General features: G+C 34.1%; 1 protein-coding gene across 5 annotated transcripts in view; it reads right to left on the bottom strand.

The window, feature by feature from the left end:
• ATRNL1 (attractin like 1) overlaps window positions 1-16,455 on the bottom strand; it is a 427,623-nt gene that overhangs the window by 230,920 nt on the left and 180,248 nt on the right. Inside the window, exon 25 of one of the 5 annotated variants that reach the window (XM_042818669.1) lies at window positions 11,688-11,713. The exons of 3 other annotated variants lie outside the window; for them this stretch is intronic. In XM_042818669.1, the coding sequence (XP_042674603.1) occupies window positions 11,708-11,713 (6 nt within the window). In that variant the 3' untranslated portion in view covers window positions 11,688-11,707. Of the gene's footprint in view, window positions 1-11,687; window positions 11,714-14,264; window positions 14,401-16,455 lie in introns of those variants that run through there. One more of the 5 variants, XM_042818668.1, reaches the window with a different exon arrangement.

Consider the following 16,455-nt stretch of genomic DNA (forward strand, 5'->3'; position numbering starts at 1 on the left):
CCAAATTCTATTTTGCAGTCTGAGTACATTAAAGTGAGTAAAGTGCACTTTTAATAGAAACTAATGTGAAAACAAGCAGAATTGAAATTGTAAAAATACACCAACTCCGAACTTTCATGAGGAGAAAAAATAATCTCTGAATGACCAGATAAGAGAGAAAAAAAAATTTAGGAAGTGGTAGTGACTTGAGAATGATGAGAGTGAAATGTCGTGGAATGGCAGATGAAAGCCAGCAGAAGGTTCTGTATAAAGACCGAAGACTCCAAGATGCTTAAAAAAAAAACTTATTAAAACTTTGCTGATGTTGAGGAAGCCAGACTGATGGTATAAATTTTTATTTGCCCACAGACCTTAATACTTGTACTTCATCCATAGTTACGATTGATCTATTGAAGAATAGAAAATCAGAAATTTTTACTTCTGTGGATTTGCCTGTTATATAGAATTTGATTATCTATGGAAGTAGGTTTTCAACATTTTAATTGCATCTGGAGATACGCTACCAGAGGCAAAGCCTGATGTCTCCGTAAGCAGATCAGCACTTGGAAACTCAGGCTAAAGCTAAAAACTTGAGTTCCAGAACAGTCAGAATTAACTTTTTGAATCACAGAATCATAGAATCACTCAGGTTGGAAAAGACCTTAAATATCATCGAGTCCAACCATGACCTAACCATACTACCCTAGCTAACAACCTTCTGCTAAATCATGTCCCTGAGCAAAGCTGAAAGGTCTCTATAATCTCCAGAGCATCAGCAGCTTTAAGAGACTGTCAGTCAGAAACTGGATCAGACTGGCCAAGACCTTTAATCCTCTGCTTGGGTGTAAGAGTCACACTGGATGGGTCAAGAAACTCCTTACACCTCACTATCTGTTTCAGATATAATATTGTTGAGTTATATATATTTCAGCTACATTTCTAAAAGAGAATCTCACTACTTTATACAGAATAAAGATAATAGCCACATAAGTGTTACAATATTAAACTTGCTGCAGGAGAAATTCACACTTTTATTTTTTTTAGTCTGTTCCAGTGCTCACTTATGTCTCTATAATAGACCTTGGTTTAAAATATAAGCACCTATAAAAAGGTGATATGATAATACCTTGTGCTAATAGTGCCATTATCAAGCTCTAAAATTATGCCAGTATTTTGCCCAACTGTGGGGTTTCATGCCCAAGGCCGTTGTTCTGGCTGGAAAGAACAACTCACAGTTTTATGATGCATTATGAAATTTCCCTAAATACGTAAGAAATTTCATAAATAGAGTGCATTTATGCAAGCAAGATTTATATGAAATAAAACAGTCTGCTGATTTATATCTGAGATATCACGTCAGATCATCTCCTAAGATTCCACACAAATTGAAATATACTTTGAAGAGTGATAATTGAAATGCAAAACATATATGTACTTCCTATGTATTCTGTAAATAAACCAGCTGTTAGAAATAAGGGTGATAAAACTGTAAACAGGAAAAGCTAAAAAAATTTTAAACTCAAAAGATGTTTGACATGCATCTAATGCCTATAAAAACAGGAATTATAAATAACGCTAAGAGCAGCATCTGCAACATTTCTCCTACACCTAAACTATAACACATCTCTTACTCTGAGCATTCTTGAGAGTCAATGAGTTCCAACCCTGTCTTGCAAGTTCAAGAAAAGAGCAGCTGACAGTCCTGCTGTGCCATTTGAGCACATTCACTGTTAACCTCTAGTCAGTTACTGGTTTAGAACTTCAAGCAGGATCATCAGTTAAACCACATTCCTCATCACGCCCAGAAACAAACTGCAAAGGGAAGAACAATTCTTGGCATCGTTCTCACAAAAGAAGCAAATCTAAATTATGACATCAGTTGCAGATTGACTCAATAGTAAATTACCAAATCCAATTTACTCAGGACCTAGTAATTTAGTTTCAATCTAATTTAATTCAATTTAAGCTGTTATATATAAATGTTGATTAGTAGTCTATTGCATAAGAATATAAAGTACTTAAGTTTAAGTCACTGCTGCTTAAGCTACAGCAGCTCTGTTCTTTTTTTCCAAAGATGGAATTGAAAAGTATCAGGAACCATAAAAACGAATGGTATTAAAATCAAGTCTGTAATCCACATCAGTTACTTCAGCAATGCATTTTCCTACCATGCAGGAAAAAGAAAAAAATCATCCACAAGGAAATCAAGCTACAAATGTACTCCATTACTTTATGCAACAGCCACATGACATGGGTTTATCCCTATGAAAGAGCCATAACTGCAGCTCTTTTAAAAATGCAGATTACTATCATTTGAAATCTAGATTTGAATAGTGTGGCAACAAAATATACTTAAACTTCTCACCTGAAATATGTAATTTGATATAATTTCTTTTACTTATCTTTAATGAAAAGAAAAACTTAAAAGAATTAAAAACCAATTCAAATGGATTGAAAATAAAGGAGGATTTTGAAACAAAATAGAACAGTGACCCAAAGTTGCAGTGATAATCATGGAAAATTAGACAGCAAAAGCTTTTTCAAAAAACAAATTTAAGTGTTTCTTATAGGACAACCAGCAAATACTCATATTCAACTGAGATGGAAAACTTCAAAAGTCCATAATTGGCTGGAAAATAGTTCAAGAGTTAACTCAAAGACTTAATAATTATTCATATAGTTAGAATGAGTACATAGTTTTACTACCTACTATTTTAGTTTACCTCACTTAATAAATGAATAAGCCACATAAAATATTTTTTCATCTCTGCACGATTCTATTCAAAAGTCTCAAAAAAAAAAAAAAAAAAAAAAAGTTGCATTCCCCATCCTGCAAAAGCATAATAATATTGTGGAGCATCAGAATAGTGACCAATTCACAATTTTTATAAATTTATAATTACAAAATTTTTATAAATTTACAATTATCAATACTCACAGCCCAGATTTTTCGTAGTTAATCTGCTTGAATTGAATACACCAACACAACACAACTTGCACCTTGGATACCCGCCCGAGACTGTAATACCACTGAATATATACAGATTTACCATCATAATAGATAGTCAATTTGCTATTTTTTATTAATTAAAATTTCCTATTGACATATTCAAAGGTTGCAACTTCTTATTCAAAATTGATGATTAATTTATCTGTGACTGATTTTTTGTCCTGACCAGCCCACTTTCTCAAGATGGCAGGAAGAAAAAGAACAGGAAACATTAAGCTGTGACTCATCAGAAATAGACGACAGATTTTTTGGAGAAAACTTCTGAGGTTTGTCACTGAAACAGCCCTCTAAGGATCAGGCGAGCTCCCCCACGCTCGCTGCTTGCCAGAGGTACTTCCTGGTTATCCATATTCAGTGGAAGAGCCTCTTGTTCCTGCCAAATCCATGATAGCAGCACTCCCCCTGGACAGTGAGAAAATGCTTGAGCATTGAGATCTCCAGGGAGAGACTATTCACAGTGGCCTTACAGAGGTCTATGATCTTTTGCTTTTGAGGTCTTCTAATACTACACTGAGAAAGTACAGTGAAAAGACAGAAGAACAGTACTGACATATGCCAAATTGTCAGGTTCTTTTCTCCACAATATTGCACTGATTTGTCTTAACTTCAAAACAAGTGAATGATGGCGAAAGCTAAGCTATAAAAAGCTAAATCTAACACAGTTTGACATAACATAGAAGCAACATCTCTAGTGCTGAACTGAGGGGAAATACTTAACCTTATGGAAATACTTTGTTTAATGCAACCCAGGACACCATCAGCTCTCTTTGCCAAAGGGCAGATTACTGGCTCACGTTTTATTTGGTATTTACCAGAATCCCCAGATCCTTCTCTGAATAGCTGCTTTCTAGTTGGCTGCCCCAGTCCATCCTGGTGCCTGGAATTGTTCTTCTTTCCCTTGATGAACTTCAGGAGGTTCCTGTTGGCCCATCCCTCCAGCCTGTCCAAGTCACTCTGGATGTACCAACAACTCCTTCCAGCTTTCTGACATTAGCAAACCTGCTCAGGGTGTGCTTTGCCCAATCAGCCAGATGAATGCATTAAAAAACAAATTTTTATTACATAAATGATGTAGCAGAATTAATTGCCTAACAGATAGCTTTTAATTCAATCTAAGCCCTAATGGCATTCTTACAGTATATCGTGTTCTGACACTGGAATCACTTTGACATGTTTATGGAAGTAGTAAGGAAGAATCATAGAATCATAGAATCATAGAATCACCAAGGTTGGAAAAGAACTAAAAGATCATCCAGTCCAACCGTTCACCTATAACCAATAGCTCCCACTAAACCATGTCCCTCAACCCAACATACATCCTTTAATCATATACTACATACAGAAGCATTGTGTGTATATATGCATATATGTACACATATATATGTTTATATGTATACACATATATATAAATTAGAGAAAAGCAAATGACACCAGGAAAACACAACCAGCAGGCCACATTCAGCTTTAAATATATGTTTTTCCCATTCAGTTTCTTTTCTCAATTTAGTTTCTTCTTCCATCAATCACCAATTCCCCTCTGACATACATTATTTCAAGTCCAACTGAACAGACAAAGGAAAGGTATTAAATAAAATTGAGAAAATATTGTTGAACAAAGTTTATTTGAATATTGATGCAGTACTTGTGAAAAATTAGTTTCAGACTCATAGTTAAAATCTATTTTATGACTAAATATAATTTATTTATGGTAAGAGAAGAATCCCGTGGCAAACTGATGCTGCTTTCCAGCAAATTCTTATGGCTGTGAGTGTGATGAGGGGAAAAATACCTTTAAACCTGAACCTATGTCTTAACGTCACATAACTTTAATTTTTCTGGCAGTGATGTCTCAGACAAGGTCAGAGTAGATGTATCTTCAGAAAGTGCCTCAAAATGTCCTATAAATTCCATAATCCATTCAGCTTAGCTTTTCCTAACTGAACAAACACTTCCTATCTTTTTTTTTTTTTCTGTGAGAAAAAAGGACCAATACTGTTTTATCATTTTTTCTATTAACTACACTCGTTCTTTATAGAAGATAATATATCTTGTTTAGCTGATAACAAACCAAAGCTAAGGAGTTCATACATAAAGCAATTTGTGAACAATCCACATGCAATAATCAGACTATTCATCACTGCCCTTAACCACAGGAAGAATTTGTTTTCATTGAGACATGAATATTGAGTTAATGATAGGGGCTGAATAGAAGGTACCTTAAATACATGAAAAAATTACCCTAACATTGGCAAAAGAAAACCACTGACTAAAATCTAGAGTTAAATTTTCTACCAAAAAATGAGCTCAATCCATACGAAAATGTTTCCGAAGTTGAACAAGAAGGCTTGCATTCCATATTTCATACAGTGTTTCATTAAAAGTTCAGGTGGTCATTAAAATAGTTCCTCAAAAGCAATGGGGAAGAAACTGAAAAACCAAAGGAATCCAAGGACATTTCAGCAGAAGTGAAAGGGAAGAGACTGCTGAACAGCTACAGATAGTGATGTACTGCTGCAACCATGTGCAGGGGCACAGCCATCACCCAACAGAGCAGCTGGTGGAAACCATTTTCAATTCCTGACATAGAAGAAATTTGAGATTGAGGAAGCAATTTCCTTTTGCTCTCCATTTATATACAATGAGGCTTTGATTTAGGACTAGCAGTACATCACAATTATTCTAATAAATGCTTACCCCACATTGCTTTGCTGCAAGATCAATGTTTTAAGGAAAATTGATAGGAAGGTGAGACTATTGATACAATAGGAACAGGAACAGGCTTATCTGACAGCATGAAAGTGATAAAGACATGGGTGATGTGATAAAAGAAGTTCAGATCACAGGCAGTGAAAAATAGAAAAAAGTATATCCTAGCAGCCACAAAACACTTTTTGATTTCTTAAGGAAAGTTTAACAAATAACTATCATATCAGAAGAAGTAGATCTGTGACTACAGGCAGTATAATGAAGCTAAAACCAGACTGATAATCAATAGTGTGTTTGTAGAGATGAGTAATGATTTAAAGGAAAACAAAATCAAAAAAGTGTACTTTTACACTAAACTTGTACCAAGTTGACTTCCTCCGAGAAGATTAAAGAGACCTTGCCTTTGGAAGACTAAATAATGACAAACAAAAAAAAATTCTTTTGTTCTCTCTGCTTCTGAATAATAGAGTGTTTTACTGAGGGAAATGTGTGCATAAATCTGGGGCTATATTATTACAGAAATTCAAAATCAGAATACAGAATTAAAATTGGCTAAACTGAAAATATCTCTGATCACTATGAGGTGCCAATACAGTGTTCTGAGTTCCCTGGTAGAAAAAAAAAACAACAACAACCAAATCAAACTAGACACCAACTTGGTGATAAAACTTTTTTTTTCAGCCTTAAATCATAGGAAGAGATCATTAAAAATTTAACACTTTTTTTTTTTTTTTTTTTTGTGAATAACATTTGATAGATTGATTTAGTCTCCTTTACTCACGTGGCAAATTAAATTAAGGGCACTCTTTTTAAATTAAAGATGGATGTTCACCTTCATGAGAATAGCATAGGATATACTTATAGCACACCTCCTGGTACTAATCTGTAATAATTCATCACACACGAGAGCATGGTGATCTAAAGAATGATTTGGCTCACGGAAAACAACTCATTGCCAACCAGCTCCTCAATCACAGGTAGAGTTGCTCTGTATTATTATTTACCATAATCTTGTATCCTCCAAGTCTTTTACAGCGTCTATCTAGCTCCATACGTAATCTCAACTAATCCAATACACAATATGCAAATCTATATGAAACACTTATGTGATTTTCCCACAGTGACCAAGTTGCTAAGCTAAGTGCTAAGCTTCAATATTATGTGAAAAAAAAAAGAAAAAATACAAAAGCAACTCTGAGGAACAAATGTAGCCTAGGAAAATAAATGGCAATTCATCTTTTACAGGTGTAATGCAAACTACCTTAAGTTAATGAAGTCATGCCTATATTAAGGCATGGTAGCAATCTTGATTCTGTAACTACTGGACTATGATTTATTTTATTTCACTGATTGAAGGGTAAATAAAAGTTAAGCTTATCTGATTACTAACCATTTGCTGAGCATCTTCTGGAACCTTTACAGAAAGTAAATACTTTAACTAAGCTTCTATATATCCTGATGGACACAGTTATCTGGTCAGGAGTTAATCAAATGTTATCTCTTGTTGCAGGAGGATATTCTGCAGTTGACTCTGAAATGTTTGGGGCCTTAGAAAAGCACAAAGGCAGTACAACTGTTAAAAATAATTTAATAAACAATAGCAAAAAGGGACACTGTTACAGGAAACATATTGTACAATTCATCTTCTAAAGGTCATGTGAACATTCTACACACTTTCCAAAAATTGCATTTTCAGTGCAACATCTAACTGAATTATGGATAATATTAATGTCAAACATGGACAAAAATAGTGACGGATTTAAACTCATTTAAATTACACACCAGTCACACTCACAAAATTCCCACCTATGGTATAATGATGCGCCTTTCTTTCTGCAGTCTGTCTTAGGAGGTAGGGGAGCTGAAGTAGACAATCTTTAATGACCCTTTCTAAACCAAACCATTCTACGATTCTTTGATTTCTATGATTAAATAATCACTTTGAGAACCCAGTTAACCTGATTAATAACAAAAAGTTATTCACCGGTGGCCTAAAGTCAAATAACCTTTAGAAAAACAATATTAATATCCACCTTATGAGGTCAAGAAAGACATTCTCTTCAAAAAATGTTCAGGTAAAGAAATAACTGTTATTGAAACCTCATAACTCTCAATCACAGACTAGCAGTACTGGTATTTCAAAACTGAAAGTTTATTTTATCTGCATGATTAAACCACAAATAACAGTAAACAGTGACCAATTCCTAAAATATTTCACAGAATAAAGACTGCAATGATATTGCTGTTCAAAACAAACTCTGTGATGTCTTTAATCAATTCTAAATGCTATCTTACCAAACCTCTTTTTATTCCCAAAACCAAACATACAAAAAAAACTCTTCCCCCTTCCCCCGCCAAAAAACAACTAAAAAAAACCAACGCTCAGAACAGAAGGTTGTAGCAATTTATCCATTCTCTGAGCAGCAGGGTAATTCAATTAAAGAGCATGTACTAAACCAATTGTACCATTGCTCCTTCTGGAGTAGAGGGCTGTATGTGTCAATGAACTTGCAATGAAAGAAGAGTCAACAGATAAAAGATCAATTTCTCTTGTTTTTAAAATATTCACACTTGCAAAGCTGAAAAATGGACCAACTCAATCCTTTTTCTCAAAGCCTACTAACTTCTTTCTAGTACTGTTTAATTATGTCAAACTCTTTTTTTTTTTGTTTTATTTTTTAATGTGAGTTAGTGATCCTTAACAGCTTCAAAATTATAAACACTCCTCCTCCACATTATTGTTTTCTCTCTGTAGTTCCTAAGAACTCTAAATGAATGATCTCACAGTGGTTATATTCCTTTATCTAGTTGATACCAATGGAGTCATCTCACTTTTGCTATAAAATATTCACAGCAAAAATGGAAACAAAATCACCAAGGAATACTGAAAAAAGAAAACGATATCTAAAAACATCATAAAAGCATAGCAAGTACAGCAAGTGGCACATATCTGCTTTTGCAAAGAATTAAACCGACCCAGAGAGATGGTTATACTTTAAAAAAAAAAAAACAAAAAACCACTAATTTCACCAATTTCAGAAAATTCCCATGCCATCTTTTATTTTAATGTCTAACAAATATCACTTAGTGATATTTAGTCTCATTTCTTCCTCTAAAGCTCTCTCTCCATTTGTTTCCCTCTCCTTCAGTCAAAACTTTTTGCTGCTTGACTGCAATATCATCCCTTAAATCTTTTCTTCAGATGATTAAAAGTGAAATAATTTCAGAATTTCAAGTCATTTTCTTCATACCTCTTCATTTTTTACTATCCTCTGAACTCTCAAGCTGAAACCAGAAAGAGCTGAGTAACTAAAAGGAGTTGTTTACACCTTTCACTTAAAACAATGATTTTCAAGGGAACTAAATCTCTGTAATTTCTTTGTACGCATTTTCATTTTGTTCCATTTGTATCCTAATTTATTTTTTGAACAGTATTAGCACAAGACATGTCAGACTAGCAATAAAATTTTTAAAGCATAACATTACTTAGCATGATGATTTAAATAACAATTTACTTTTTGTACACTGTAAGATTTAAAAGCCTTATTAGTAATATATCGTTGATAAAAACTGAATTTTAAACTCCAGAAATGTTATGACATTGATACAGCATTTACAAGTAAGTTCCTAGAGATGGAAAACACAATTAACCTTAGCACACCTGATACCGTATTATCAGTAAAATACTGATAATATGTCAGTATTCTATCTTGTATATTTGTAAATTCAAATTGAAAATACCAAAATGAAAAAAAACATCCTCCGTAATTTGATTTTATGATAGTGACTGAGGTCAAACAGAAGTTAATATTTAAATATAAATATATGAAAATTGGTTTTAAAATATGAACAAGATTTTAAGCAGTATTCCACGAAATAAAAATTCACACATGAAGCATTTTATCCAGTCAGTGCAGTCCCAGTAATGCAGTACTCATACCACCAGAGAAAGCATGTAAGTGGACCTGAATAGAAATTGATGATTTAATGTTTTAGTACAATGGAGTTTATCACTGTGAATGAAACTACATTAAAATCTGATTGAGCATTTATAAATTCAAAAGTATAAATTCAACTTGGTACTAGGATGATAGACTCCAACCACTGCAAAGATATAAAGCCATCGTCAATTATTGCTAAAAGAAATGAAATTCTATCACAGTAGAGTATCACTTGAGATTGTCACTTCAAATGAGATCAATTGCGTGACAAATTCTCTCGTTTTTTTTTTTAATTGAAAGTCCTATCTTTTCTACATTTGGCTGCTAGAACAGGCATGGAGTAATCACCAGTAAAGCAACTTACACAAAACTTTGTCAACAGGCCAAAAAAAAAAGCACAAAAATAAAGCACAAATGGAACATAAAACACATTAATGGAGTAACAGAAATTTTAAATATTAGAATAGTAGTGTGCAATTTATTCTTCTGACTGCAGAACAATGTTTGACAGACTAATAACTCCATACCCACTATCACTCTATTCAAAGATTGATTCAAACTGAAGGTGAAGAACCATGAGGTTGGCTAGGAGGTGAACAGAACATGAATCTTACAAAAGGCAAAGAAGAGAGTTTGCTTAGCCAGGAAAATCAAAGGCTGATAGGGAATATGATGTTGTATAAATATACAAAAGATGGCTAAAAAACCCAACAGGAATAATGAAGAGCTACAGAAGCTGCAGAAAATGGATGCACGTTAGCAAATATGTACTTTAAAAATGACTACAATAGCATTTGAAATAAAGGAATTTTCCGAGAATATGCAAAGTTCAGATAGTAAAGAAATGTATTTTTTAGAGTAGATGGATACGTTTATGAAAACATGTTTGCCTGTAATATCAGGTAACGTGACCTTGACAACAGAAAAGTCCCCTGCTGGACCTTAGCCTATGTGTCATGTCTGCCACTAATGTGTCAGAAGACCACTAACAAGATGTGGATGTACCATGTGTATTTGCAAAACTTGGAGCTCAGCTCATAACACTTGTACCTCCATACTTTTTGTAAATCATATACACTTTGCAGAAAAAAAAAAAAAAAGTTCAAAATATGTTAATGAAAAGACTAATAATGGAATCAAATCTTGGCTAGAATAATGGCTAGTAAGCATAAAACCCAAGCAGTGAAAAATTACTGTATGCATCCCTTCTACACTTCTACACTATACTTTGTGACATTGTTAGGACCATAATAATTAACATAGAAGGTGAACATATCATTTAAATGTGAGAAGAGACAAAATAAGACCAGATAAAACAGAGGACTGTAAAAAGAGTAGGGTGATTTATATCTAAGTTTTCAAGTAGCCCTTATTTGTATGGGTTCTAAATAAAATTTAAAGGAAGTAGATGAAAAGAGATGAGTATCTGTCTTTAAAATGAAACAAAGATAAGATCCAAGCACATCAGATTAGTGCAATTTTTCCAGCTCTTCAGGATGCCTCTTCTAGTTAGAATGGAGAAGTGAGTTGATTACTTTGCAAATAATACAGCCGCAATTGATTTTTTTACCATCACTAGAGTTACCATAGATGAACATAGCTTTGAAAAGGATTTTCAAAACAAATGAAGTTCTGCAGTTCATGCCCATAGAATATAAATGAAATGGTATTAGTTTAGTTAAAAAAAAAAAAAGGTGTAATCATTCTACAGAAAAAAAAGCATTACTAGCTTACAGTAGTTAATACAGGTACGATATGAATTAAATAATTTTTCCCCCTTTCTAACTCCTAAAGAGAAAGCAAGAGCTAAGGAAAAAATCCATTTGTACTGATGCGCATCGGACTTAACCACAAAAGCGGCAGGAAACACATCTGTTACATTCACGCTTTAAAGAATGCCACTGAATACCTTCACTTTGTCATGGATGCAGCGATACAGTTTCACCGTGCTCCTATTAGGAAGTGCAGCAAGAGTATATCCTCCATGAGAAAGCAGAATTGAAAAGTTCAATTTGAACCATTTTAATACAAACCTTACAAACACTTCTTCCGTTCCATTGACATGTCACCACTAACTCTGCAAAGTGCAACAGTAACAAGAAAAAAAATTTAATGTTTTGACTCTCCTATTCCGGTTTAAGCGCTGCTTTACATTACTCCCCCTTTTTTATCTTGCTTCTACAGAAGAAATGCAATTCATCCTTGTTCTTTTCAATCCCTACTTTGTAAACGCCAGCAATCTTAAACTTTTCAATCCAGAAATGTACATTTACATGATTATATAAAACAACAACAACAAAAAGCCATAGGGGGAAGAACCAATTGTTTAATACTATGGAGGAAAGATAAGAGTTGAAGAGAAAAAAAAAAACTGAAATGGCACTTCATATAAGCTCTGTACAGTGCTTGTGGCCTGCAACCAAAAATTCCCTCCATGGTAAAAGTTGCAAGATTCTGTGGCCTGCTTCGGAGTGAATCGTGGTCATATCACATATTGTCCAGAAATGAAGAACTAAGATCACAAAAGATATAATTTAAGTTTCTCACAGAAAATATCATTCACATGTTTTATTTAATGATTAGACTTAGTGTCTACTAATTCTACTAAAGCTACACCTGCTCCCTTTAAAGGAGACTATCCAGATGCCATCTAAATAAGGGCTTTTCTCTCCAAGAAGATGGATTTAAATATGGAGCTCAAGTGACCAAGCAGTTGAATAAATACCAAAATCATCCATCTTGCACTAATATTGGATGTCTTATTAATTCAAATAATAATCTCAAGATTTATGGCCATTTTCATTATTTTGAAATTTTGGGGGGAGTATCAAGCCGAATCGCGCTCCTGAGTTTGATCTTAATGTATTCTGCAAATTCACTGAGCTCACACAGTAATAAGTCATTAACTTCAAATGTCTCAAGGAGATGCCAAAGAAGGAAAACTATTGCTGTCTCCAGCTAACAGGTAGGTTGTAGAGCCAGACTCTTTTCAAAGATGCAAAGGAAGAGAATTAGATACAGTGGACAAACTGCATTATGAGAAATTCTGAATAGAATGAAAAGATGATGTCAACTGTCAAGGATCTGGACAATCTGATCTAATTTTGAAGTTGATCCTGCCCTGAGCAGGTAGTTGGACCAGAGACCTTTGGAGATTCTCCCAACATCAAGTATTCTGTTTCTCAAGACTCCAAAATTCCATACTCACTGCAAGTAAATTCTGTGCTCTATGATGAAGATGCTTAATATCAAACATTTCAGTTGAAGTTTATTAATGTGAAAACTTTATCAGTGTAAATTAAGCATTTCTGTATAACTATGTATGCAGCAGACAATTTCTCAGACACTACTGCTGGGATATAAAGAAAAATAAAATTACCTTAAATGAAAACAATTCAAAGTTTGCAAAAAATGGTATTACAAGACAAAGCAGTAATGATGATTCTATATACATACAAACAGCTTTTATCTCACTCATTTGAGAATATCTGACAGCTTGAATGGTTTTCACTACATGGACTGCTAGTTAATACGGCAATTTTAACAAGACTGCAATCTGTAACAATGTCTGTCTTGAGTACTTTTCTTGTCACAGAGAAGAATAATAATAAAACGAAAAGCTAAGAAAGTAAAATGAGACCATCATGAAACAAAAATGGAAAAAAAAGAAAAGGAAGGAAAGTCAATCAGAAGAAAAGAAAGTCAGAACATTCACATTCCCCAGTTTTATGTCAGGTCGTCAGGGGATAATAGAATGAAACATTGGAGGAAACGTAAAGTGCAAGCAGGATAAAAAAAATATAGCGTGGGAACAGAACAGTAAAATTTATAGAGCATTTTAATCCAAAAATACATTTTATTAACTATAGAACATATGTGTTCAAAACAAGTATTTTGTACTAAGTACTTCCTACACATCTTCAGAGGCAACCCCTACTCCACAGTTCATACCCACGCGGACCATTTCCTGACTCATTCCCAACAACATGCATTGCCAACACAAAAATAGCAGAGCTTCTACTCCTTCTGGATATTTTTCCTGTTTATATATCCAAATGTTTTATTAATCCTTCTGGTAACAGCAACACTTTGAGAAACTAGAGTAGCATGATTTCAGTACGACACGAATTCTATTAAATAATGTGAAATGTAATTGCAAATAGAGATTCACATTTGTACAAACATGTTTCTAATGCAAAGCACTGTGAAACTCTTGTATCTTCATTTTTTACCATTAGTTAAAGCTTTTGTTGGTTATTGGAAAGAAAACAGCATTATCATTATGAAGTTTCACTATGATATACTGAGGGAAGGGAGAGAAGATGATAGGTCACTTTAACTGTGCCACCCCCACAACAGAATAGGTGGAAGGCAAAAGTAATAAAAAACTGTCTTTGGAACTGCAAATGTGGAATCGAAAAATGAAGCTCATTCATTATGACACTATTCTGTACTCAGTAACACAGAAAACAGTCAGGATAATGGTAGATTATTAAATTTCAAAAGCCATGATGAAAGGTCTACAGTAATCCTGACGGTATAGATGAAAATATGATGGGAAAAGGCTGGAGTGGAGTCACAAGAAGAAAGAGAAGGAAAGGAGGTGCTTGGTTCCTCCAGCATCATGGTTGGCCCATGCAGGAGCTGCTAAAGAGCATTGTTTTTGTGCCCCCTCAAGAACATCATTACCTCTGCATCTGAAACAGATGTAATCATGCTTGGAAAACCATATCCAGTTCTAACATCCCGAATTCCCAAGGAATACTGAAAATGAAGAGAAAAGCCACAAGAATAAGACTGGAGAAAGACTAAAGAAAAGGTGATGGAGTACATGACAAATATTTACAACAGCACAAGCTCTTCTCTCTAGCATGAAACTATATTTCAATTTAGTGCATAAAAAGCCACACTTACAATGAAAAATATGTTTTTAAACAGTACAAAGATTAACAGTCAGAACTATTTAGTAGGTATTGAGTACATATCCCCTTTCTAGGAACATCAATGACTGGATTCTTTTTTTTTTTCTAAATATATGGTCTAATTCAAACAGCAATTAATTTGGGAAAGCCTATGCTTTGGTTTATGTCTCATTTCAGATTATACGATCATAGCAGCCCTTTCTGGATTTATCATCTATGAGATAAAACACCAAGGTAGCAATGAAATCAAATGCTTACATGAAAAAGTAATGACAAGTAACTAATGTACTTACAGTCAGACTTAAAAAAAAAAAAAAAAAAAAAAAAAAAAAAAAAGGAACAGATGACATGAAAGCTCTCCTCTCCCTTGTTTAATATAATTATCTGGCTATCTGTGCCTGACAGAGTTATTTGCATTGCTTCTCCGAAGGCAGAGAACAAGTTTATCTAATACAAACCAAGCTGCTTTTTATTTGTTTCTCCAAAATATTGCTTCCTGATAACAAATAATTCAGGACAGATTATAAAAATGACACCATTAACATAAACTGAAAGTCCTTAAGACATTTTAAAATGAGAACTAATAAGAGCAGATCATGAAAAATAAACAGAATCACAGATCTAACATTTTTTTGCAGAGTCTAAAGAAGTGAGCATTCACACCATAATCTGTGACAGAGCACAGAGCACAACCCTCCCCAGTATCTGCCTTCTGGTCTTCTCACTGTGGAAAACTTGTGATTCTGCCCAACATTGTGCTAATCTTTGAATGGTGCTCAGGAATGACATTTGTGGACTTGACTTTCTCACATGTTAGCACATTGGTTAGCTCATTTCAAACCATATAAACATTAATTAGTGTCAAGACCAGGATCATTGTATCACAAGACTGAGCAGATGTGGGGCTCCCAAAGAACCCTACTTCATAAAAATCTTATGCTGGAATTTTTCAGTTTGCTTTGGCCACTGAAATTTTATTTAGGAATATTGAAAAAATGCAATTCAGTCCAGTTTGGCACAAATTGAAACTTAAAAATATAAGAAGACAGAAATCTGTTCACACCTATGAAATCCTGGTTAGAGGGGGCAACTAAGGTTTCTAGAAACAACAGTCATGATAAATAGGATGCTAATCTTCTTACTGACATTCTGATTCCCTATGGGCCAAACATTTACTTTGAAATTATTCTGTGTGAGAGCCATTGTGCTCGGCCTTTGCAGGCTTCTACAGTTCAAAAATGCATGGATAATTTTTTCAGGGAGAACCTTAAAGTGTTCTTTTCTCCTTAATATTTAAAAATATATATTTCTACATTCTGTCATAAGTTCCCTCGCAAAATCTCAAATTGATTTCTTCTCCTATAGCTACTCGAAAGCAAACAAGTAAAAGCTACTTTAAGCAATATTTGCTATTTCATTCTAAATGTTCTATCATTTACTCAAATAGATAAAAGAAATTGAAATTACAGAAAAAAATCTCAATATCTACTTGCTAAACATAACCGAGAGATGATTTTTACTACCAAATACTGTATCTATACATCTCTAATGTATTATACAGCTATCAGCAGATTGTGTCCTGGCCTATCTGGAAAAGAAAACCTGACACAATTGGCAAATCAGTTACAGGAGTTCTTATCTCTGACATTCAAATTACACACCATTTAAAACTATGCATCATTGAGGACTAATTATCTCTTAATTGGCTGTTTTGCTTCCCTTAAATCATGAGCTGAACTATTAACAGTACTTCTGCTTTCTGAGAAATAACAGTTACATCAACTATGTTTAATGCGTCAAAAGCTGCCCAGAGAGGCTACGGAATCTGCTTATCTGGAGACAGCCCAATCCCTGGATGCTTCCCTGTGCAACCTATGAAAAGGAACCTGCTTTAGCA

This window comes from Centrocercus urophasianus, unplaced genomic scaffold, assembly GCF_019232065.1.
Source record: "Centrocercus urophasianus isolate 14NV4802_14NV808 unplaced genomic scaffold, USGS_Curo_1.0 seq_17, whole genome shotgun sequence".
NCBI lineage: Eukaryota > Metazoa > Chordata > Aves > Galliformes > Phasianidae > Centrocercus > Centrocercus urophasianus.